This window comes from Aotus nancymaae, unplaced genomic scaffold, assembly GCF_030222135.1.
Source record: "Aotus nancymaae isolate 86718 unplaced genomic scaffold, 86718_ANA_hifiasm-v0.15.2.pri h1tg000014l, whole genome shotgun sequence".
NCBI lineage: Eukaryota > Metazoa > Chordata > Mammalia > Primates > Aotidae > Aotus > Aotus nancymaae.
The window spans coordinates 59,878,538-59,905,448 of NW_026988425.1; the positions used below are offsets into that span (position 1 = coordinate 59,878,538).

Here is a 26,911-nt window from a genome sequence, read left to right on the forward strand (position 1 = left end):
TCTCTAATCTTGCCTTCTTGTTTTATTTCATTGAGTTGATCTTCAATCTCTGATATCCTTTCTTCTGCTTGGTCAATTCGGCTATTGAAACTTGTGTATGCTTCACGAAGTTCTCGTGTTTTTCAGCTCCATCAGTTCATTTATATTCCTCTCTAAGTTGTCTATTCTCGTTAGCATTTCATCAAACCTTTTTTCAACGTTCTTGGTTTCTTTGCATTGGGTTAGAACATGATCTCTTAGCTCAGAGAAGTTTATTACCCACCTTCTGAAGCCTGTTTCTGTCAGTTCATCACACTCATTCTCCATCCAGCCTTGTTCCTTGCTGGTGATGAGTTGTGATCCCTTGGAGGAGGAGAAGCATTCTGGTTTTGGGTATTTTCATCCTTTTTGCATTGGTTTCTTCCCATCTTTGTGGATTTATATACCTGTCATCTTTGTGGTTGGTGACTTTCAGATGGGGTCTCTGAGTGGATGTCCTTTTTGTTGCTGATGAAGTTATTTCTTTTTGTTTCTTAGTTTTCCTTCTAACAGTCAGGCCCCCATGCTGAAGGACTGCTGGAGGTCCACTCCAGACCCTGCTTGCCTGGGGATCACCTGCAGTGGCTGCAGAACAGTAAGGGTTGCTGCCAGTTTCTTCTTCTGTTATCTTTGTCCCAGAAGGATACCCATCAGATGTCAGCCTGAGCTCTCATTTATGCAGTGTCTCTTTGGATATACGGGGGTCAGGGAGCTGCTTGAGGAGACAGTGTGTCCCTTATAGGAGCTCAAGGGCTGAGCTGTGAGCTCTGTTCTGTTCAGAGCTGTGGGGCAGATATTAAGTCTGCTGCAGCAGAATGCATAACCGCCTTTTTTTCCCAGGTGCTCTGTCCTGGGAAGGTGGGGCTTTATTTATAAGTTCCTGTCATTCTGCTGCCTTTTTTCAGAGATGCCCTGCCCAGCGAGGAGGTAGCGAAGTCACAGTCTGCCAGCAGAGGTGTTGCTGAGCTGCTGTGGGCTTTGCCCAGCTGCTGTGTGAACTTCCTTGCAGTTTTGTTTATAGGGGTATAGTTGGAACTGCCTCGGTAATGGCGGACTGCCTCGGTAATTGCGGATGCCCTTCCCCCCACAGAGCTAGACCATCCTGGGTCCAGATGTGCTTGCTGTGAAACTCTCAATCCAGAGCATTATAGATTGCTGGTCTTTGTGGGGGTGGGACCAGCTGAGCCAGATCACCTGGCTCCCTGTTTCAGCCCCCTTTTTTTCAGTTGTATGGGCGACTCTGTCTCCCAGGCGTTCCAGTTGCTGGCGCCCGGATTTGTGTGAGTTTTTGTGCAGAGGCCCATTGTGCCAGCTGAAACAGCCACACTGGAGACTCATGGCACTTTTCCGCCCGGGTATCTCCTGGTCTGTGGACAGTAAAAATTCATTTGAAAATGCAGTGATCACTCACCCTCCGCATTTTCACTGGGAACTGCAATCCGGAGCTGTTCCTATTTGGCCATTTTGGATCCTCCCTCCTTTTTTTAATTATTTAGAGACAGAGTCCAGCTCTGTGACCCAGGTTGGCATGCAGTGGCACTACCTTGATTTAGGCTTACTGCAACCTCCACCTTCTGGGTTCAGGCATTTCTGGTGCCTCAGCCTCAAGTGATCTGCCCACCTCGACCTCCCAAAGTGCTGAGATTATAGGTGTGAACCACTGTGGCCAGTCTACATCTTGTTTTAATGTGGTACATTTACTACAATTGATGAGCCAATATTGACACTTACTATTAACTAATGTCTATAATTTACATTAGAGTTCACACTTTTTGTTGTATATTTTATTGTTTTTGGTTTTTGGTTTGTTTTGTTTTAAGAGACAGGTCTCACTAGTGTTGCCCAGGCTGAAGTCAGATTTCTGGGCTCAAGCGATCCTCTCAAGTAGCTGGAACTATAGGCAAGTATTGTAGGTTTTGACAAATGTATAATGTGTTTCCACCATTACTATATTATGCAAAATAGTTTCACTTTACCAAAAATCTCTATGCTCCATCTATTCATTCCTCCATTATATAAAAAAAAGATCCTAGCCCTTTGCATTCATTGTATGTTTTAGTATACAAAGCACTTGGTCTTTTAAGTCTCATAAAAATCCAGTGAGGTAAATATGAAACCTATCATTGCTATCCTGCAAATGATAAAATGGAGGAATGAGAAGGAATCGTGGAGAAGTTAAAAAGAGTAAAGGTGAATGTGGGTTTAAAAAAGAAATACTCTCTCAACATCAAAATAAAAGGATATAGGAATAAATGATTTAATATTTTGTGAAACGAAAATACATATGCCTTTCCATAGCTAATTTAAAAGAGGAAGAATAAATGTAGGGTTGACAGTAATACCAATAAGAAGGTAATGGGCTGGGTGTGGTGGCTCATGCCTGTAATCTTAACCCTTTGGGAGGCTGAGGCCAGAGGATCGTTTGAGGCCATGAGTTCTAGACCAGCCTGGGCAACTTAGAGAAACTCCATTACTACCAAAACATATTTTTAATTAACTGGGCATGATGTGCACTCCTGCAGTCCTAGCTCCTTGGGAGAGTGAGGCAGGAAAATCACTTGAGCCCACGAGTTCAAGGCTGCATTGAGCCATGATTGTACCACTGCATTCCAGCCTGGTGACAGAGAAACCCTGTATTAAAAAAAAAAAGAAGAATAAGAAAAAGGTAATACCTTGGGAAAGTACCTGAATTTTTTAATTAGGAATGAAAAGTTTGCTTTTATATTATTAGATTGGTTACAATTGAGGAAAACAATTTTCCATTCTTTTCTAGATATTTTAGTTCATTTTGAAATTCATTTAGAATGGTATATCTCTTATTAGTCTGTTGATAATTTTAGAGAAAAGAGACAGGATATTTCAGGTTATGGTTTCTATTGCACTTTTCAGTTAATTGATACACATCCAATTTTTTAAGTAATATGTTATATTCTATTATAAAGAACCTCCTTGAGCCAAGAAATTATAAGTTACAGTGAGCTATAATCATACCATTGAACTTTAGCCTGGGTGACAGAGAAAGACCTGGTCTCTTAAAGCTATTTTTTAAAAAAAGGACCTCATTTTGGAGTACCAATTACTGTACAGAACCTCAGTATTTTCTATGTCAACTGAAAAAAATTAAAGAAAAATAAATCATCGCAGTGATTCTTTTTATTTGTTTTGAAATCACTAACAAGTTCTACTGTTGATCTTTGGACGTACATCATCCAGTTCCTATCCAAAGGAACAATCACAGCCATGGTTTCTCTTTTAAAAGATGCTAGAGAATTTTCTTTATCTCTGTCTCTGCCCCTCTCAGTGTATCTACGTTTAGGTCAAGAGCATATTTGCAGCCAATGGACACACGCCAGTACTTATACTGCCTAAAGCCCAAGAAGGAATTTGCAGAAAAAGCAGGCATCATTAAGGGAGTAACAGTAATTGGAAAACTGGATATAGTGTGGAAAACAAATCTAGGTGAAAGGGGAAGGTTACAGACCAGCCAACTTCAAAGAATGGTGAGTTTGGAAAAAACTTCACTGGGGTGTGTGGGAGACAGGCAGTTAAAACAACTTAATTATTTTTACATCCATCAGTAAAAAAACTGGAGCACTATAAAAGGCATTAATATTATTAGAGAAGAAAAGATTAATAGTTTCACTGATATGTAGGTAGAAAACTGGTGTTGCCATGAATGAAAAATGGTCCGTGTTAATTTATCCTTAATACATGTGTTCTTTATCAAAGAAATTGAAATAACTGCTTATCAAGTGTCCCTCCTTTGGTAACACATGCTGACTCTTCTTCTGACATCCAAATACATTAAGGTTTTCTATTTTGCAATGTCCTGAAACTCTTGGACTTACTACATTCACCTACTCAGTTCATACCGTTTTTAAGATGTTAAAAATCCTGAGGCGGCCAGGCACGGTGGCTGACACCTGTAATCCCAGCACTCTGGGAGGCTGAGGCAGGCAGATCACAAGGTCAGGAGTTTGAGACCAGCCTGGCCAATACAGTGATACCCTGTATCTACTAAAAATACAAAAATTAGCTGGGCATGGTGGCTCATGCCTGTAATCCCAGCTACTCGGGGGGCTGAGGCAGGAGAATTGCTTGAACCCAGGAGGCAGAGGTTGCAGTGAGCTGAGATCGTGCCATTGCACTCCAGTCTGGACAACTAGAGCAAAACTCTGTCTCAAAAAAAAAAAAAAAATCCTGAGGTATCTCCTCAGAAGGTGAGTTCTACTAAAGTTATCTTATATGCATTGGTTGCATATTTTACCTAATTTCTGCTCTGAGAATAGGGATAGCTACCAGGCTTCTTTTTCTTATGCTTGTAAGAATATATGACAGGATCCTCCTCCCTTTATGCTGAATATTACCTGTTTTGACATATTCTAAATTGTACTTTTCTTTCACTGTTTGAGGCAGTAATTTTTAAAAAAAAAAAGATGATGACAGTGATGATCCCTAGGACCACTTAAATATAGCCATTAGTTATTTTTCTGCCATGGCCTGTTCCAAGCCTCAGTGTTGTTATAGTCCATCCTAATCTGTGTGTCTTGTGAAAAGTCATGATTTTCTTCCTGGCTCCTTTTAACATCATCTTCCTCTTTTCTTTAGAAAATAACCTTACCTATTTAGAGTATAGATAGAGAGGCTACAGTATCTCGAAAGTGTCCCTTCAACTCCCTGAAATTTCTTGACTGACTACTTACCTGTGAGATTCATTTTACCTCTACTGAACATGGAGTAATTATTTATATAACAAATACAGTCCAGGTCTGCCAGGCTATTCCACAGGCAGTAGCTGCAAAAGAACGTATAATGAGGTAAGAGTAAAGGGAATTAGAAGTATTTTCTTAGAACATCAGCTTAGAAACCCAACAACTGTTGAGTGAATGTGCTGCTGTGATGCCTTCATTAAAATGGAAAGGTTTTATGATTGATAGATATATATTAACTGTGTTGCTTGTTTTCTTAGGCTCCAGGTTATGGAGATGTTAGGTTATCTTTGGAGGCAATACCAGATACCGTAAACCTCGAAGAACCTTTTCATATTACCTGTAAAATAACAAACTGCAGGTAATGCCACCGTTTGAGGATGGATGTCGTTTCTATCTCACCTACCTAAAAGAGAATTTTTAAATCTTTTTATTACTATCTCCTTTTGAGTTTCCTCTTGACATATAGCCTTCTCTAATGTTGATACTGAGTACTGTAAAATTTTTCATCTGGTAGCAGTATAATTACATATTTGTAAAAGCCTATTATATTATGCATCTTCTGTATTTTATTTCACTCACGCATCACACCCTATGAGGTGGGTATTCATTATTCACATTATATGCAAGAGAAAGCCAACTCAGAGAGGCTAAGTGACTTAGTCAATCTCAGAGGGCTAGAAAAGATGGGGCCAGAATTTTAAACCAGGTATATTTGACTTCAAAGTTTCTCTTTTCATTGTTTATACTTCCTTCACCAAAATATGAATTCTAATAGGTTCTTATGTATTAATACATTATGAGTTAAAGTAGTAAGATTTTTTTGAGGCATACTTGTACTTGAGCTGTATCTTGAGTATTAAGAAACCAAACATTGTTTATGGATTTAATGTAAGGGGAAATCGTTGATTCAAAAACAGGGTTTTGACAGTAGAGAGAGAGCATAATCTGAACTATCAGGAAGCAAAGAGCACAGGGCTTTGAAACTAGAAAAAAATAGAATTAAGTCCCAATCCTATCACCTCTGCTCCTACTTGCCTTACCACTTGGTTTGTATTATTATTTGTATTATTATTATCTTTATTTTCCTTTCTATGTAAATGTTTTTCTCTGCCCCTACACACCAGAGACATGCACAGACACATGCACACAACATATATAAATCTTAGTGGATTTTTGTGAAATTAATAATAGTCATGTAGTGCATCTACTCTGGTCGCTGGCACATAGTAGGCATCTCAAATGTTTGTTAGGGAGATACAGACATATACAAGTTAATACTATAAGGTCAATATGTCCACACAAAAAATAAAATTTAAATAAGCAGTTTAAAATATGGAACCAAGTATAAGAATAAACAGCTAAAGGAGACATAAGTAGCCATGAATGGTGGTAGGAGACTATTTTTCATTATGAGCCTTTCGGTTATTTAAAAAAGAACAATGTGCATACTTTCATTAAGTTTTTTTAACTTAACATATTTAGGCTGAACTGGTGATATCTGTTATAAGCAGAAGGAGTCTTTCCTTGGTAAATAATTCAGTTAGCAAACCTGAATAGTATTTACGTCTTACGCATCTTATGCCAGTTGTTTTCCAAGTTATGGTAAAGTAACATAAAATATCAAAAGGACTAGACCAGAATCAGCTGTTTTCTTCTTTTCCTGTAGAGTACCTAACAGAAACAGTGAGAACATATGGCAACAAGATTAGACACAAATGTCTGGAAGTCTCCCAGAAAAATGGCAAAACTGTTAACAGCAGATCAGTACCAGGAGGCCAGTGTTGAATGATAGAACTAGGAGGCCAACATCCAGACAGGCAGATTAGTCTGTGGCCATTTTAAGTGCTAGAAGGTGTGACTTCCTTTCATAGTCCTGATTCTATTTTAAGTGAAATTAAAATGTTATAATAGCTTTTCTCTTTCTGGTTTTTATTCTCCTGGATACTGAGAAAACAAGTTTACTGTCACTAGTAGAAATATCGCAGGACTTCTTTGTGAAATGAACAAGATTTATTCCTATTATTCTGATTCCTCCAGCAGTGAAAGGACTATGGATCTGGTTTTGGAAATGTGCAATACCAATTCCATCCACTGGTGTGGAATTTCAGGAAGACAGCTGGGAAAGCTGCATCCAAGTTCTTCGCTCTGTCTTGCCCTTACTCTGCTTTCTTCAGTGCAGGGTCTGCAAGTATGCTGTCTTTTCAGAAATTCCAAGATTTGGGGGCTGTTAACTTACAAGTCATTTGTGATATCCATATTTTCTCTAAATGAATGAAAACTTAAGACTCATCTCTCTTTCTCTCTCTCTCAATAGAGCGTCTCTGGCTTAAGACTAACAGACACATTCTTAAAGAGAACATATGAATATGATGACATTGCGCAAGTCTGTGTGGTATCTTCGGCCATTAAAGTGGAAAGCTGAAGGAAATTTCCAATGTTATGCTTTTCATTTAGTTTCACAGAACTGCTTTTTGTCACCTTTGTAAGTGATGATGTCAACAACAAATATGTTAATTCTTTCCTGTAAAATGGTTAAAATATTAAGTATTTGTTTTGAAGAGATCTGATTTTATCTTGTAAATTATGTTTGAAATGAACATGTGTATGTTTTCTACACCTATTATTTCATTTCATTTTAGATGACCATTGGACTTTGTTCTCCAAAAGCTGTGTATTTGAAACCATTTGTCCCTAGCAAGTATCTAGAACAGGAGTCAGCAAACTTTTTATGTAAGGTACAAGATACTAAATATTTTAGACTTTGCAGGCTATATGGTTTTTGTCACAAATACTGAACTCTGCCATTGTACTGCAAGAGCAGACAGTAGGCAAAAAAGTACAGTGGTATACACAAAAAGAGGCAGCTGAACTCAGGAGGCTGAGGCAAGAGAATCACTTGAAAATTGCAGTAATCCAAGATCATGCCACTGCACTCTAGCCTGAGCAACACAGCAAGACTCTCTCTCAAAAACAAAACAAAACAAAACAAAAAAACACAAAAGGCAGCTGGAGAGATTTGGCCTGCAGGATATAGTCTGCTGACCTCAATCTAGAAGATATAGTTGTTTCTCAGAACTTTTCAATATTTTTTTAAGAAATATTTCAGTTTAGTCCAGTTTTTTTCCTATTCAGTCAACAGAAAAAGTTTACTTAAAACAATGGGGGTAGTCATCCTATAACCTGATATTTGCTAACACAGTATAAGCTTTCTAGTTGTTTTCGAAATTACTATAATGGTTTGTGTCTGTGTTTGTATATTATACCTACAAACATACATGTCTTTCAGGTACTAAACAGATCAGAGTTGGTTTTACATTTTGGGTTATTGGTTTTTTTAATTAACTCTAAACTAAGGATAATACTTACTTTCTAATTATAAGCCAAAAACTCCTGGTTCTTTTTTTTTTTCTCATTGTATAAGCCACTTATTTTTATAAGGTATATTTAAATAATGTATATCTTCTGATGTGATTTCAAACTAAATTATGTATTACTGTTACAAAACTTTCTCCATGTAATCACACTTAGTTATCAGCAAAGTAGTGAGAAAGTTGAGGTTGTAAACAATTTTGCAGCATGAATGTAACAAGAAGTTTCAGTATTTTGTCAGGAAAAAAAAGCTTAGGCTGTTAAATAAAAGCTATACTATTTTGGTAAGTTGAAATTCAAGAATGTATGTATAATTTCTTAAATGTAAGAGTGCATTAAATCAAATACAAAAATTGGTTTTTCAATGCATAATTATTTATTGCCATGACAAATTGTTTGAATGAAAGCTATATTCCGAAGGTTTGCACCTCATAATAATTAATGAAATGTCTGTATAAAGTGCAAGCAGTGTAAAATTGAAGTCTCTGTCTCAAAATGATTAAGATTGATTAAATGATGAAATAACATTTTATAGCCACTGCACTGGATACTTGGATTGTTTTTCAAGCATCTTCTTATGACTGAATCTTCTGTTTCAAATTTAAAAAGTAACATGATGGTCACTTGGAATCTGCTCTATATTTTAATTATAGTCTCTTCTGTTTATAAACAATAACTTAGACACATATTCATACTTTAAAGATTAGATAATGCCATCTTAGGATCTGTTTAACTTATATTACAAAAGTTAGATACACAAGTTGGTACATTAAATGAAAACGTCATTTGCATATAGAGAACCTGTTCTGTTTTACATAGTATAATAGCTACAGCTACTACAAGAAATATGATTAATGGAAGTCAAACATTTAGTAGAATGCTTAAAGAGTTACTTTAATAATGCCCTCTTATTTTTCAGTTAGATAGCAACTATATTTCCCAGACAAGCAAGAAAATATATGGGGCATTTTTTATAAATTTAAAAGTAGCTAGCACAATCCAACCACAAAAAACTTTTTCGAAATAGCTTGCAATGCTGTGATTCCAAAGTGAAGTTACTTGAAGAGCAAAAATGGCTTGAATAGAATGAAAATGTACGTAAGTGGACAGATAGCATCTAGATTGAATTTGTTACAGGTGGTATGTTAGCAAAGAAACACACAGAAAGATGAAATCGAAGAAATACACCAATTCCCATTATTTCATATAAAAAGAATGGCTAACTTAACTACAGATGTTAGCACATGAAGACACTGTTTGTTTTACAGTTTTTTTCTTATAGTATCATCTTTGTCTGGGTAATATTGGTCAAATAAAATGAGTTGGGAAGTGTTTCCTCCTCCTCTGCTTCTTAGAAGAGATTGTTTAGAATTGGTATTATTTCTCCCTTAAGTGTTTAGTAAAATTCATCATTGATGTTATCTGGGCCTGTAGTTTTCTTTCCAGGAAGGTTTTTAACTTAAACTCAATTTCCTTAATAAATATGGGTCTATTTAGTTTATTTCTTTAGTGAGCTTTCTAGTTTGTATCCTATAGGGAATTTGTTTCATCTAAGTTGTTAAATATACAATCCTTGAGTTGGTCATGGTGTTTTCTAGTTAGCCTTTTAATACCTATAGTGACTGTAGTGTGTCTCCTCTTTCATTTCTGTCACTGTTAATTTGTAGCTTAGCTTATTGCTCTAAAAGCATTTTTAATGCACTCAAGATAGTTACGCTAGAAACTTCTTATTCAACACCGAATATGAGTGACTAATTTTTAATTAAGGATCTATTTCTTTTTTATATCACAGTAATAACTTCTATGTGATTAGGAGTAGTATTTCATTCTGTATAATACTGGAATACTAGGAATTCATTCTAACTTAGTGAAAAATGAAGTTGGCTTAGATGGAATACAAATTTAACTTCTGAGGGCCTAAGACTTAAATTCTGCAGAACTATATATCTACAGATCTTCATTGTAGCTCTAGCCCAGGTGCTTAGGTATCTACAAGTCTAATTGAGAAAGCTCTAGTGTTCCTCTAAATTAGAGTCCTTGGATCTCTATCAAAACCTCCTAGTGTTGCTGTTTAAAATGGCCATTCCTAGGCCTCATTACAGGACCTACTATATCAGAATTGAACATGTGGCACTGAATCTGCATCTTTAATGAATTCTCCAGGTGATTCTTACAATGAAGTTATAGAACTACTGCTCTAATGTCACAAAGGAGAAAGAGAAAAGTTGGTTTTTAAACTTCAAGATACAAAATAATTAGTCTTTTTCTTTCTTTCTTTTTTTTTTTTTTTGAGATGGAGTCTTGCTGTCACACAGGCTAGACTGTGGTGGTGCAATCTCGGCTCACTACAACCTCCGCTTCCCAGGTTCAAGTGATTCTCATGCCTCAACCTTTCAAGTAGCTGGGATTACAGGCACCCACCACCATACCAGGCTAATTTTTGTATTTTCAGTAGAGACAGGGTTTTATCACGTTGGCCAGGCTGGTCTCAAACTCCTGACCTCAGGTGATCTGCCTGCCTCGGCCTCCCAAAGTGCTGGGATTACAGGCATGAACCATTGTGCCAGGCCAATTAGTCTTTTGATAATGGTTCCATGAGGCCTAATCATCTGCATTATTACTAATTTAATTTTATATTACTTTGTGGCCAGGCACAGTGGCTCACACCTGTAATCCCAGCACTTTGAGAGGCCAAGGTGGGCAGATCATTTGAGGTCAGGAGTTCAACACCAGCCTGGCCAATATGATGAAACCCCATCACCATTAAAAACAAAAATTAGCTGGATGTCGTGGCAGGCACCCATAATCCCAGCTACTCAGGACGTTGAGGCTTGAGAATTGCTTGAATCCAGGAGGTGGAGGTTGCGGTAAGCTGAGATGACAACACTGCACTCCAGCCTGGCAACAGAGTAAAACTCCATCTCAAAAAAACCCCACAAAATTTATATTACTTCCTTTTTCAGTTTTCCCTCACAAAACTTGTGAAGTCATTACATGTCAGCACCAATTTCATGATTAATAAACAAAAAATATATTCCATTTGGAATTTAATTAAACTCTCACCCTCACTATAGTTAGACCCATGCCATTAATGCCTAATGCTCCTTTTCTCCACTAACTAATATGGCATCTAATTTATAATAAAGATTTTAAGTCTCTTGTTATATTTAAATTGCATCAAATTTAAACTATGTTAATTATAAGACTGGCATGCCAAGCCAAATTATCACAGATTACATGAACAAGCAGTGTTAGTGATAGATGATGCTTTTTGTTATCCATCAAATAATTACTAAGTTTTCTTTTTTAAAAAAAAATCAGTGTTTATGGGCACACAATCAAATACCATTTAGAAAATCCTTAACTTAGGAGCAAGTCACCGGCTTAGTTAAACGTGTTTATATTTGATTGTTTCCAAGGTAAGGTTACCACTGGGGAAATTGTGATCATTAAGTCAAACAGTGATATTCACTGACCTAACCAGTGCATTAAGGATTTCTAAATGTATCTTATTGTATATTTAGCATAAGTGGCCATGCTAATGTTATCAATACCAAACTGCAGACAAGATTAGTTAAGAACTATGCAGAAAACCTGAGCATCCTACTTTACTTTCTATACAATAACATTACCAATTTTTTTCTTTTCAAAACATCCCTTGCATCAAGTGCTACTTCCTAACAGCTCTTAAAATTCCCTGTTTGCCAGAACAAGCAACATTAAAGATATTGGTTCCCATGTTATTTATTCATTACTGATAGTACTTATCAAAGCTAAACCTAGATAATATTCCTTCTCTCCTGACATACTGCTCGGTGGCAAGTACATGCCTTCTCAACCAGCATAGGAAACCTTTCCTTTGGGTCATTTCCCCTCTCAAAAAACGTTGCTTAAGGGAAATTGGAGCTAAAGAGCTTACCAACAAATAGCCCTACTAGAGTTCAATAAATATACTTTGCTATTAAATCTAATATACAAATATGATAGAAGTTTGAAAATGGAACCTTATCCCAGTGCTATATTGGCACTTAACAAGGCCAGTGATCATTTCCAAAGGAGTCATGTTATGTTTTGAGTCTGTTTGTGATAAACCTATTGTCTAAACGGATTTATTCTTTAAGAATATACACAAGAGGTTTTCCTCCATTATTTTCAAACATCAGACATGGTGTTTGGTTTTCTGAAGGAGGGAGGGGGTACTATCTACAACAAATACTTCATTCACAGCCATAAACTATTTGTATCCTGGGCTTCAGCCTCTGGTCAAATCAGGAATGCTCTTCAGTGCTGCTGCTGAATGATCTGCTCCGGATGTGATTTCTCAGTTGTTCTATAAGTTCAGGATTTTGTTGCTGTATCTGCTGAGCAAACTGTTGTCCCCTGTAGTAAAGAGGCAACGTGGTTTGAATAGGGAATTACCAGTCACATTTACCCATGCAAAAAGAACTGCAGAAAATGTGGGAGCTACCTACAGGGGGCTTTTTCTATAAAAACAAGTTTTAGAGCCACAACGTTAGTATCTACGAGTTTACCAATACCTCCATATAGCATTATTACAATGCAGTGTTCTTTATAAGAAACAAAACACCCATGCTAATAAAATGAATACTTCAGTTGGGTGAAATCTACTTCTATATTGCTAATAACAAAGAAGCAAAGGGCTAATAAGTATATGTTTTTACTGTATGTGCTCAAATATAATGCTTTTATACATAAGTCTTAACAGTCTCATATAACACCCAGTTTGGGATGCTTTGGGAGGTCACCTAACAACTAATTTTAAAAACACTAAGAAGTTTATCACAAATTCTAGTGCGTGACCCTCTATTGGCAGTGTTAGGCAATACTATATGCCACTTAAAGGTCATTCTAAAAATGTAATATTCTAAGTGGATACACGGTTGTGATGACAAACAACAAATGGTACTGTGACTTCATATAAAGCATCCAGCAATAGCATCAGACACAGTATCAAAACTCAAAGTTATCTTCACCAATTTGATATAAGTGAAGGCAATGTGCTCAAGTAACAAGATGATGCAGGTAGTTCCTCTAAGTGTTGACAGGCACGGAAAAAGTTTGAATAAAATAGTTTCCTGAATTGCCTGAACATTAAAGTATATAACATGTGATTTTAAACTATGTATGTGTACCTAAATTGATATATATTTTAAGTAGATACTTGACCTTCATCTGTGTCCCTGAGTAGTTTGAAGTCTGCTAAAAAAACTTTTTCTTGGCTCTTCATTGGAAAAAAAAATGGGGGATTAATAGCTTTATATATATGAGATCACAATTTATTTGGAGATACAACTTTTACTGTTTATCTCCATACCCTCAAAGTACCAGGTCACCAATCCTTGGGACCCTCTGTAACCAAAGATATTGTAATGATGCCACCACTTAGAAAACTGAAGACCCTAATTTCATACTGACAACACAATCAAGTAAAATTAAAATTAGGCTGCAAATGAAAAGACTGAATGTGCTTTAGCTTCTTTAATAAGTCACTAACCTGTACCTCAGTTTCTCTAGACACTGAGTAGGGATATAAATTATCTACTTTTCTAATATCTGTCCCTCACCTGCTTTATTGAGATGGTGCCAGAAAAGAAAAAAAAATTCTGTTGGTACTTGACTGTCCTTTTTTAATAAAGCATAATCAGTGGGGGAAAAAAAGCATAATGAACATATTATTCTTTTTCTCAACAGACAGGGCTGGCCAGACCAGGTCTGGATTCCTGCCCTGCAGTCTAAAAAGTGGTTCTAATTCATGAACTTCTTTCAGATTTAGTAAGTTTAAGGAGGCCAATATTACTAACAGTAAAAGATAAAAATTTAAAAAGAATGCCCTTACCCCTCACCATAGAGATAAGCTGTAAAACATAAAAGACATCTTCACTGTGTTTATTTTAAATAATACTTACGCTTGGATGAGGCTTGACAGGTCAGTTAGGCCCCCAACTCCAGCAGCAGGTCCCCCAATGGCATTTGTCATCATCCCTGACATTCTAGAGTACACAAGAAATACATCACTGGTATTGTATATTCTTAACAAATAACTGGATGAGAAAAAGTTAATAAAATATGCCCATGTTATGCCAGAGGCTAGACCAAATGTGTATAGCTTTAAGCTCCAACTGACTGCCATTCGGAACAGTTTCATCATTTTTGAGCTGATGTGCTCAAATTAGGAGGATGGCAAGTAGAATCGGGAAAATGTAATAAGCTATTTCTATATACTTACAGCTGTTGAACTTGAGGGTTCTGCATTAAACTTGCTGCCTGGAATTGAAAAATAGGACCTCCGATTAAAGGCAGTTAATATATGTAGGGATTTTTAACAAAGATTTTTATTTTGGAAGAACAAAAGCTAAACCATATATGCACTAACATTTTGTAAAGTTTCAGTGTGCTATGCAAAGTAAATGGGAACATAAAAAGAGAGGAGGTACTAGAAAAACTGCCATTAAAAAGACATGGTGAGGATACAGAGATTACAAACAACACTATAAACTGAGGACATTGACAGCAGTTTACTTACTACACTGATCACATCAATTAAGCCAAAAGGAAAAATAGGAACATTAAAAGTATAGTTAAGGAATCTCCTACATTTGAGAAGGTCCATTCCAAATGAGCTCTTAAGAGATGTGACTTTGCTCCACAGGGCCCAGCAGTTTCAATCCTTCCCATGCTTACAGTGGCACAGAGAATTAAATTTATGTGCACACACACTTTTAAAACATTCTATTTTGAAAGCATCACAGTTTCTTTGGCCTCAAATTGGGACTGTCAACAATATTCGTATAAAATGTGAATTTAGTCTAAATCTTTATAGACAATAGTTTTTATTTAGGGACTCTCTATGAAGTGTTGGGCACTTGCTTATATTACCAGAAAGACGACTGACTGACATGCAAATAATTCAAAACTTTCCTCAAGTCCCAGTCAGGATTGGTGCCTCTGAGCCAACGCATAAGTGCTAAGGGCATTACACAGGAAAAGCGGGATGTATGACATGTAAACATTTTGCAATCCCTTTAAACTGGCTCTGCAACAGCAGTTCTTTCCATTCTCCCAGAATCTAGGAACTAGAAGAAATTTAGAGCAGATCTATGGCTTTTCCGGTCACTTTTCAGTAAGCAGTCCTCCTGTCACTTTAAGTTGTATAAAATGACCTTCAGTTCAGTAATTAATGTCTCAGTGTAACAACCAAATACATAAAGCTTCTTTTATAGGTAAAACTTTTCCCTTCCCTAGCATGGGACTGCTACACATTGGCCAGTTGCAGCAGAAAAGAGGCAACAGTGACTGCTCTGTTTCCTATAGTGGGGTCCCCAACCCTTGGGCCACAGACTGTTGGGAACCAGGCTGCACAGCAGCAGGTTAGCAGTGAGTGAGTGAGCATTACTGCCTTATCTCCACCTCCTGTCAGATCAGCTGCAGCATTAGATTCTCAGAAGAGCAAGAACCCTACTGTGAACTGCACATGTGAGGGATCTAGGTTGAGTGCTCTTCATGAAAATTTAATGATTCTCCCCATCCTCCTCTTACCCTCTACACCCGGTATGGTCCATGGAAAAATTGTCTTCCATGAAACTAGTCCCTGTTGCCAAAAAGGTTGGGGACTGCTGTCCTATAGTGCTTTTTTTTTTTGTCACCCAGACTGGAGTGCAATAGCATGACCTCAGCTCACTGTAACCTCAGCCTCCTGGGTTCCAGCAATTCTCCTGCTTCAGCCTCCCAAGTAAGTGGGATTACAGGTGTGCACCACCACGTCCAGCTAATTTTTGTATTTTTAGTAGAGACAGGGTTTCGCCAGGTTGGCCAGGATGGTCTGGAATGCCTGACCTCAAGTGATCCGCCCACCTCAGCCTCCCAAAGTTCTGGGATTACAGGCATGAGCCACCAGGCCCAGGCCTATGGTGCTTTATCCTGTAGTGCTTCTAGTCCTCTTCCCAACTTGTGATTAAGAGTTCTGGCCCACCAGGGTGAGGGTTAAATGGAGGGAAAGGTGAAAGGAACAGGAAAGTTCTTATTTGATGACTGGTATTATTTTACCAGTTTTGCATTGGTGCTCTTTGAGTTTGCAAGGTGTTAAAAAACTGCTGTAGTTCTCTTACAGGGTACTTTCTCGTGTTCTTCAGACACTTCTCCCTTCCCTACACCCCTGGAGATTTCTCATCTATTCTTTGAAAAGGGTAATTTACTCTCTGGATGGATGAGAGTACTTTCGCTTCAGTCTCAGGTTCTTGGCAGTCCTCCACAGATTCTCTGTGTTGGGATCCTGTCGCACTTCCAAGAAAGCCTCTTGGACATAATCAGACACACTCTCTCACAACTGTGTGTGCTCACCTTGGTCCCCAGGAAACACCTCTGCTCCCCAGGAAACACCTCTGCTCCACTGTCATCAGTATAGTAACTGCCCAAACCACACAGCTAATTCTGCCACTGGCTTTCCAGTTGAACATCAGGTAGAAAGTCTCTGGACCAGAAAAGCCCTTTATCAGTGGGGGCTTGAGATGAGAGCAAGCTTCCCTACTTCCTTCATCTATGGAGCCCTAGAACTCTAATAGCTCTCTCCAAAAATCATGTTTTTATCTCTATCAACCTGGCCCTTTTTACAAGTCACAAAACATGTTTTTTATCCCCATCTTTTGCAACTCCTACATGGTGGTCTTACACCTTATTTTGGTACATAGCAGCTTGGAGCCTAAGCCAAATCTGAAACTAAAAGAATTCCATTTTCACATCCTGTTAAAATTTCATAACCTGAGTCCTAGAATGGGTAACCATGCTTAAAAAAAAAAAGTCACAAGACCTACAAAACATGTATTTGCCAGCATGATAAGAAGATTGAAATTTGATGAGGGAAAAATAAAAACAACCTATTGCTAAAAAGACTTATCTCACTGAGAATGAGTCATCTGTGCATTTCAGTTCAACAGAAGATGTAATGGGTGCAAGACATATTTTTTTGAAGGAAACAAAAGATGAATAAAAACCGATTTCTGCCCTCCAAGGGCATATCATGTGATAGAATAATTCTCATCCAAAAAATACAGTCACCCCAGGAGCTTGATAACATCTTAGACCCACTAAATCAAAGTTACCACATATTGGGCCACAGCATGTATGTTCTCAAAAAGACCCATAAATTCATAAATTATTTTGTTGGTTTGAAGAATAGAGGACATTATATATATATATATTATACACACACACACACACACACACACACACACACACACACAGACACGACTCAAGATAGAAAACAAGGCAGACAATGCTGAGGGGCAAGCCTAGGGAACCACAACGACCAGATACTCAGACTGCGGATGTCAGATATCTTCCTAGGACCACTTTTATGTAAGAGAATAGTTTTTGTTTGGATGGTTGATTGTTTTGGTTTTTTGTTTTTGTTTTTGTTTTTTGAGACGGAGTCTCACTATGTTGCCCAGGCTGGAGTACAATGGCATGGTCTTGGCTCACTGCAACCTCTACCTCCCAGGTTCAAGCAATTCTCTTGCCTCAGCCTCCCAAGCAACTGGGATTACAGGTGCCTGCAACCACACCTGGCTAATTTTTGTACTTTTAGTAGAGACAGGGTTTCACCATGTTGGCCAGGCTGGTCTCGAACTTCCGACCTCATGATCTGCCTGCCTCGGCTTCTCAAAGTGCTGGGATTACAGGCATGAGCCACCGCGCCCAGCCAAGACAGTAGTTTTTAACTTTTCTTATATTGGCAGACTCCTGTGCCAATTTGATGAAAAATATGATACTCTCCCTGGAAAAATGCACATATACACATGTACACAGATTTTTATATACAATTTTGGGGAAATCCCTGAGCTTCCTGAAGTCCATCCATGGCTTTCCCACAGGAGGCACATGGACAGGTTAAGAACCCTGCCATTCAGTCAGAGAGAAAGGCGAGACCACCTACAAAGGGAAGCCTATTAAACTAACAACAGATCTCTCAGCAGAAATCCTAAAAGCCAGGAGAGATTGGAGACCAATATTCAACATTCTTAAAAGAATTTCCAACCCAGAATTTCACATCTGGCCAAACTAAGCTTCACAAGCAAAGGAAAAATAGGATCCTTTTCAGACAAGCAAATGTTGACGGAATTCGTTATTACCAGACCTGCCATACAAGAGCTACTGAAGGAAGCACTAAATATGGAAAGGAAAAACTGTTACCAGCCACTACAAAAACACACTGACGTACATAGACCGGTGACACTATAAAGCAACCACATAAGTCTGCAAACTAACCAGCTAGCATCATGATGACAGGATCAAATTTACACATACCACTAATAATCTTAAATGTAAATAAATGTCCCAATTAAAAGACACAGAATAGCAAGCCAGATTAAAAAAAAAAAAAGACCCATCAGTGAACTACAATCAAGAGACCCACTACACGTACAAAGACACACATAGGCTCAAAATACAAGGATGGAGGAAAATTTACCAAGCAAATGGAAAACAGAAAAAAGCAAGGGTCGTAATTCTAGTTTCTTACAAAAGACTTGAAACCAACGAAGATCAAAAAAGACAAAGAAGGAGGAGGAGGTTGCAGTGGGCCATGATGGTGCCACTGCACTCCAGCCTGGGTGACAGAGCAAGACTCTGTCTCAAGAAAAAAAAAGACAAAGAAGGGTATTACATAATGGTAAAAGGTTCAATTCAACAAGAAGAGCTAACTATCTTAAATATATATGCACCCAGATTCATAAATACAGGAGCACCCAGATTCATAAAGCAAGTACTTAGAGAGCTTCAAAGAAACTAGACTCCCACACAATAATAGTGGGAGACTTTAAAACTCTACTGACAATATTAGACAGATCATCAAGACAGAAAACTAACAAAGATATTCAGAACCTGAACTCAGCTCTGGATCAAGTAGACCTGATATCTACAGAACTCTCCACCCAAAACAACAGAATATTCTTCTCATCACCACATGACACTCAATTCACTCAAAACCACACAACTACTTGGAAATTAAATAACCTGCTCCTGAATGACTTTTGGGTAAATGATGAAATTAAGGCAGAAATCAGGAAGTTCTTTGAAACTAATGAGAACAAAGATACAACATACCAGAATCTCAGACACAGCTAAAACAGTATTAAGAAAGAAATTTAGAGCACTAAATACCCACATCAAAAAGCTATAAAGATCTCAAGTTGACAACCTAACATCTCAACTAAAAGAACTAGAAAAACAAGAGCAAACAAACCCCAAAGCTAGCAGAAGACAAAAAATAACCAAGATCAGAGCTTAACTGAAGGAGACAGAGACACAAAAAAACCCTTCAAAAAAAAAAAAAAAGGCAAACAAACAAAAAGCAATGAATCCAGGAGCTTGTTTTTTGAAAAAAATTCATAAACTAGATAGACCACTAGCTATACTAATGAAGAGGAAAAGAGAAGATTCAAACAAACACAATCAGAAGTGATAAGGGAGATATTACCACCAACCCAACAGAAATACAAACAACCATCAGAGAATACTATAAACAATCCTATGCACATAAACTAGAAATTTTACTAATCAATTTCTGGAAGAAATGGATAAATTCCTGGACACATACACCCTCCCAAGACTGAACCAGGAAGAAAATAAAATCCCTGAATAGGCCAATAATGAGTTCTGAAATTGAGGCAGTAATAGCCTACCAACCAAAACAAAAGCCCAGGACCAGATGAATTCACAGCTGAATTCTACCAGAGGTACAAAGAAGAGCTGGTACCATTCCTACAGAAACTATTCTAAAAAACTGAAAAGGATGAACTCCTCCCCAACTCATTCTATGAAGCCAACATCATCCCAATACCAAAACCTGACAAAGAACAACAAGAAAAAGAAAACTTCAGGCCAATATCCTTGATGAACATTGATGGAAAAATCCTCAGCAAAATACTGGCAAATAAATCCAGCAGCACATCAAAAAGCTTAAAAATCACCATCAAGGAGGCTTCGTCCCCAAGATGCAAGGCTGTTTCTACATAAGCAAATTAATAAATGTGACTCATCTCATAAACAGAACTAAAGACAAAAACCCCATGATTATCTCAATAGATGCAGAAAAGGCCTTTGATAAAATTCAACATCCCTTCATGTAAAAAATTCTCAATAAACTAGATATTGAACAAACATACCTTAAAATAATAAAATCCATATATGACAAACCCACAGCCAATATCACACTGAATGGGCAAAAGCTGGACGTATTCCCCCTTGAAAACCAGCACAAGACGAGGAGGCGCTCTCTCACCACTCCTATTCAACATATTAATAGTATTGGAAGTTTTGGCCAGGGAAATCAGGCAAGAGAAAGAAATAAAGGGTATTCAGTTAGGAAGAGAGGAAGTCAAACTATCCCTGTTTACAGATGACATGATCCTATATCTAGAAAAACCTACTGTCTCAGTCCAGAAGTTTCTTAAGCTGATAAGCAACTTCAGCACAGTCTCAGGATACAAAATCAATGAGCAAAAATCACTAGCATTCCTACATACCAACAATGGGCAAGTTGAGAATCAAATCACAAACGAACTCCCATTCACAACTGCCACAAGAATAAAATACCTAGGAATACAACTAACAGGCAAAGCGAAGAAACTCTTCAAGGAGAACTACAAACCACTTCTTAAAGAAATCATCATCACTGGCCATTAGAGAAATGCAAATCAAAACTACATTGAGATACCATCTCACACCAGTTAGAATGGCAATCATTAAAAAATCTGGAGAAAACAGATGCTGGAGAGGATGTGGAGAAATAGGAACACTTTTACACTGTTGGTGGGAGTGTAAATTAGTTCAACCATTGTGGAAAACAGTGTGGCGATTCCTCAAGGACCTAGAAATAGAAATTCCATTTGACCCAGCAATCCCATTACTGGGCATATATCCAAAGGATTATAAATCGTTCTACTATAAGGACACATGCACACGAATGTTCATAGCAGCACAGTTTACAATAGCAAAGACCTGGAACCAACCCAAATGCCCATCGATGATAGACTGGACAGGAAAAATGTGGCACATATACACCATGGAATATTATGCAGCCATTAAAAACGAGGAGTTTGCGTCCTTTGTAGGGACATGGATGAACCTGGAAACCATCATTCTCAGCAAACTGACACAAGAACACAAAATCAAACACCACATGTTCTCACTCATAGGCGGGTGTTGAACAAGGAGAACACATGGACACAGGGAGGGGAGCACTATACATGGGGGTCTGTTGTGGGGGAGTGGGGGGGGACAGCGGTGGGGGGAGTTGGGGAGGGATAGCATGGGAAGAGATGCCAGATGTGGGTGAGGGGGGGGAAGGCAGCAAATCACACTGCCACGTATGCACCTATGCAACAACCTTGCATGTTTTTCACATGTACCCCAAAACCTAAAATGCAATTAAAAAAAAAAAAAAAAAAAAAAGAAATCAGAGATGACGCGAATCTATGCTCATGGATGGGGGGAATCAGTATCATGAAAATGACCATATTGCCCCAAGCAATTTATACATTAAATGCTATTCTCATTAAACTACCATTGACATTCTTCACAGAATTAGAAAAAAAAATTTTTTTAATTCATATGGAGCCGGGCGCAGTGACTCATGACTGTAATCCCAGTACTTTGGGAGGCCAAAGCAGACAGATCATGAGGTCAAGAGATCGAGACCATCCTGGCCAACAAAGTGAAACCCCGTCTCTACTAAAATATAAAAAGTAGCTGGGCATGGTGGCACACATCTGTAGTCCCAGCTACTCAGGAAGCTGAGGCAAGAGAATTGCTTGAACCCAGGAGGCGGAGGTTGCAGTGAGCTGAGATTGCACCACTGCATTCCAGCCTGGCACCTGGCAACAGAGCAAGACTCTGTCTCAAAAAAAAAAAAAAAAAAAAGAAATTCATATGGAACCAAAAAAGAGCCCTAATAGCCAAGGCAATCCTAAATGAAAAGAACAAAGCTGAGGCACCATGCTACTTAATTTCAAACTATACCACAGGGCTACAATAACCAAAACAGCATGATACTGGTACAAGAACAGACACATAGACCAGTGGAACAGAATAGAGAACCCAGAAATAAGACCTCACACCCACAACAATCTGATCTTTGACAAACCTGACAAAAGCAATAAGGAAAAGATTCCCTATTTAATAAATGGTGCTGAGAGAACTGGCTAGCCATATGGAGAAAATTGAAACTGGACCCCTTTGTTATACTATATATATACAAAAATCAATGCAAGGTAGATTAAAGACTTAAATGTATAACTCAAAACTATAAAAACCCTAAAAGAAAACCTAGGCAATACCATTCAAGACATAGGCACAGGCAAAGATTTCATGATGAAGATGCCAAAAACAATTTCAACAAAAGAAAAAATTGACAAATGGGATCTAATTAAACAAAGAGTTTCTTTTCCACACCAAAAGAAACTATGAACAGAGTAAACAGACAACCTACAGAATGGAAGAACATTTTTTGCAATCTATCCATCTGACAAAGGTCTAATATCCTGCATCTATAAAGAACTTAAACAAATTTACAAGAAAACAACCAAACAACCTCATTATAAAGTGGGCAAAGGAAATGAACAGACACTTCTCAAAAGAAGACATACATGTGGCCAACAAACATATGAAAAAAACAGCTCAATATCACTGTTCATTAGAGAAGTGCAAATCAAAACCACAATGACATACCATCTCACACCAGTCAGAACTATTATTAAAAAAAAAGAACGCGCCAGGTGTGGTGGCTCACACCTATAATCCCAGCACTTTAAGAGGCCGAGGCAGGCAGATCACCAGAGATCAGGAGTTCACGACCAGCCTGGCCAACATGATGAAACCCCATACCTACTAAAAATACAAGAATTAGCCAGGCATGGTTATGAGTGCCTATTATCCCAGCTACTCAGGAAGCTGAGGCAGGAGACTCTCTTGAACCCAGGAGGCAGAAGTTGTAGTGAGCTGAGATTACACCATTGCACTCCAGCCTGGGTTACAAGAGTGAAACTCTGTCTCAAAAAAAACAAACAACAACAACAACAACTAAACAGATGCTGGCAAAGTTGTGGAGAAAAAGGAACACTTTAACACTATTGGTGGGAATCTAAATTGTGGAAGACAGTGTAGTGATTTCTCAAAGACCTAGAAGCAGAAATACCACTTGATCTAGCAATCCTATTACTGGGTATATACCCAAAGGAATATAAATCATTCTACTGTAAATACACATGCATACATATGTTCATTGCAGCACTATTCATAATAGCAAGGACATGGAATCAACCCAAATACCCATCAATGATAGATTGGATAAAGAAAATGCAGTACATATACACCATAGAATACTATTCAGCCATAAAACACAAGATCATGTCCCTCACAGGAACATGGATGGAGCTGGAGGCCATTTTACCATTTTACTTAAAAAACTAATGCAGGAAAAGAAAACCAAGTAACATGTGTTCTCATTTATAAGTGGGAGCCAAATGATGAGAACACATTGACACATATTGGGGAACAACACACACTGGGGTCTGTTTGAGGGTGGGGGATGGGAGGAGAGAAAGGATCTGGAACAATGGCTAATGGATGCTGGGCTTAATACCTAGGTGATGGGAAGATCTGTGCAGGAAACTACCATGGCACACGTTTACCTATGTAACAAACCTGCATGTCCTGCACATGTACCCCAGAACTTAAAAGTTGGAATGAAAAAAAAGAACCCTGCTACAGCTTATATCAACATTCCATGACAACCACCACCACAAAAGCTCACTTACTTGTTTCTAAAAAAATTGCATAGCTACATAGCTGTATGGAAAACGAGCCACCAGAGGCAGAAAAGAAAGTATACTCACCATACTAATGAAGGCTGGATTATTTATCAAGCTAGCCATGTCAAAGCTCAGCCCAGTTCCTGTCTGTAAAACAATTATATCTGAGAATCAGTCCAACAACTACAATTTAATTACAATAAGTTGTGAATGACAGAAAATACTTCACTCATTTGGCATGAACAACTTACAGGACTAGATACCTCTCTTAACTTCTGTTCTGCTATTTTCAGATTTGACTTATAGGAATCATTTTCAGGGTCAAGATCTAATGCCTTTTGATAACTTGTAACTGCTTCTTCAAATTTATTCATGGCAGTAAGGGCCAGCCTGAAGGGAATACAGGGTACAAGAACATGAGATACATGATTAAAGAATATCAGGACATCACCAACATCATCAAACGTCTGTCTGTCTTGGTATTCAGTTCTTTCCAGATTACACTTAAGTTATTCATTGTACTATGGCTCACAGGAGTAAAATTCCCTCCAACTTAAGATTCTATACATCTGAACTCTCTCCATTCTGCTTGCTGACAACCTGGTTGTCCTACAGATCATGAATTTAATACTTAGAGATTATCTTACCCATTCTACTATTTTTAAGCCTAATATGTAAAATAATTTGCTTTATAAATGCCTAGAGTAAGCTCTAAAAGATGTGAGCTGACAATCATGTGGTCACATAAATCTATGATGCTAACACCATTTTTAAGGACTCTAAACTATATTTGTGCTTTGAAATGGCCCACATGCTGCTTCTTCCTAACAGAGAAACAATAAATATAAATTATAAGAAAACAGGCTATATATTATCAGATAACTATTCCTGATCAAAACAGGTAGATAAAATTAGCATCCTTTACAACAACTCAAATGACAAATTATACCAGGCACAAGTCAAAGAGTTATTCAATTTTAATGTTCATATTACCTAGTTAAAATTTACTTATTGAAACATTACTACAGCACCAAACAATAACTGTATACATGTTGAGATGGTATTAGGGGTTTCTGTTTGCTTTAGGGTTTTTTTAAACAAATTACTTAATTCTTTCTTTTCTCTTTCTTTTTCTCTTCATTGGAATCTAATTCATTTTCTACCAGTCAACCATGTACAATACTTTATCAGAGTCCCCAATTAATCAAGAGTCAAGTAAATAACTATTTATTTAAACAGATGTATAAGAATATTATCAAAATAATATCTAAAGATACTAAGGATCCTGGCTAGACACGATAGCCCACGTCTTCAATCCCAGTACTTTGGGAAGCCAAGATGGGTAGATCACTTGAGGTTAGGAGTTTGAGAGCAGCCTGGCTAACATGGTGAAACCTCATCTCTACTAAAAATACAAAAATTGGCTGGGCATGGTGGCAGGTGCCTGTAATTGCAGCTACTAGGGAGGCTGAGGCACAAGAATTGCTTAAGCCAGGGAGGTGAAGTTTGCAGTGAGCCAAGATAGAGCCACTGCACTCCAGCCCGGGTGACAGAGTGAGACTTCGTCTCAAAAAAAAAAAAAAAAGTATCTAAAGATACCAAGGATTCCACAACAAAAAACATAAAGTTCCTAGCCCAGGCACAGTGGTTCATGCCTGCAATCCCAGCACTTTGGGAGGCTGAGGCAGGTGAATCACCTAAGGTCAGGAGTTCGAGATCATCCTGACCAACATGGTGAAACCCCATCTTTACCAAATACAAAAAATTAGCCAGGCATGGTGGCACATGCCTATAATCCCAGCTACTTGGGAGACTGAGGCAGGAGAACCACTTGAACCCAGGAGATGGAGGTTGCAGTGAGCTGAGATTGTGTCACTGCACTCCAGCCTGAACAATAAGAGCAAAACTCCATCTCAAAAGAAAAAAAAAAAAAGATAAAGTTTCCTGACTTAAAAAAAATTTCATTCTACCTGGGGAAGACAGGCAACAAGTATGCAAATAAAAAGGGCAATATTAAAGAGAATGAATAGGAGAGCTGCTCAAAAAGTAGCCACTTTGGAAAGACCTGAGTGATGTAAAAAAAAGCAGTCATGAAAATGAGGGAGGAGTATTGTAGTGGAAACAGCAGTAAACAGAAAGGTCCTGAGAAAGGTGCAAGCTTGGTATTCTTAAGGTACAGGACAAGGACTGATGAGGAGGGAACACAGAAAACAGAGCATGGAGAGATGATGTTAGAGAATAGTCGGGTGCCAGATGATATAGGACCATTGCTTGGAGTTTGAACTTTATTCTGGTTGCAATGGAGTCTCATGGTCTAATTTGTGCTTTTGAAAGCTTATTCTGGCTTCTACGTAGAGGATCTACAAGGGCAGAAGAATAGAATGGAGGCAGGAGATCAGTTAGGAAGCTATGGCAGTAGCCTAGATAAGAGCTGTAGTTTGGACTAGGGCTATATGCAAGATAGTGATCAACACTTGGATTTAAGATATATATGGAAACTAGAATTGACAGGACTTGCTGATAAGACTATCAGTCCTTATGTCACGCGTAATAAAAATAAAGGATGATGGGATAAATGATTGTACAATGTATTGAGATTGAAAAGATTTTGGAAGGGAACAGGAGCTCTGTCTGGGACATGTTAAGTTTAAAATGCCTATTAAACATCCAAACATGGAGTGGAAAAGTGGTTGAATATATGAGTATGGAATTCAAACATATAACTTAGATCCAATAATATACATAGTTGATTCTTATTCACAGTAATTCTGTTCTATAAAGTCACCATGAACAATGAGTTACCAAATACTGAACAATTGTTCCTAGGGAAAATACAGTTAGGTTCCTGCAAATAGTTGTAAATAGTCACATTTTCATCAACTGATTAATATATAATCTTGTTTTATGTGTGTTTCTGTTTAAACAAACTTTATTTAATATATATATTTTTATTCATTAGCATTGAACTCATACCCAAGGGCACTAACT

The 26,911-nt window shown here is 37.9% G+C and overlaps 2 protein-coding genes across 7 annotated transcripts in view; one reads left to right on the forward strand and one right to left on the reverse strand.

The window, feature by feature from the left end:
• TRAPPC13 (trafficking protein particle complex subunit 13) overlaps positions 1–9,433 on the forward strand; it is a 55,151-nt gene extending 45,718 nt beyond the window's left edge. For 2 of the 5 annotated variants that reach the window (XM_012462260.3, XM_012462262.3), the window contains 4 exons: positions 3,320–3,518; positions 4,988–5,088; positions 6,768–6,918; positions 7,045–8,642. In XM_012462260.3, the coding sequence (XP_012317683.1) occupies positions 3,320–3,518; positions 4,988–5,088; positions 6,768–6,918; positions 7,045–7,152 (559 nt within the window). In that variant the 3' untranslated portion in view covers positions 7,153–8,642. Of the gene's footprint in view, positions 1–3,319; positions 3,519–4,987; positions 5,089–6,767; positions 6,919–7,044 lie in introns of all 5 variants that reach the window. The other 3 variants (XM_012462261.3, XM_012462263.3, XM_012462264.3) reach the window with 2 other exon arrangements.
• SGTB (small glutamine rich tetratricopeptide repeat co-chaperone beta) overlaps positions 8,729–26,911 on the reverse strand; it is a 54,392-nt gene continuing 36,209 nt past the window's right edge. Inside the window, exons 7-11 of one of the 2 annotated variants that reach the window (XM_012462258.3) lie at positions 24,187–24,313; positions 24,008–24,070; positions 14,347–14,384; positions 14,027–14,110; positions 8,729–12,479 (exon numbers count right to left, since the gene is read on the reverse strand). In XM_012462258.3, the coding sequence (XP_012317681.1) occupies positions 12,368–12,479; positions 14,027–14,110; positions 14,347–14,384; positions 24,008–24,070; positions 24,187–24,313 (424 nt within the window). In that variant the 3' untranslated portion in view covers positions 8,729–12,367. Of the gene's footprint in view, positions 12,480–14,026; positions 14,111–14,346; positions 14,385–24,007; positions 24,071–24,174; positions 24,314–26,911 lie in introns of both variants that reach the window. The other variant, XM_012462257.3, reaches the window with a different exon arrangement.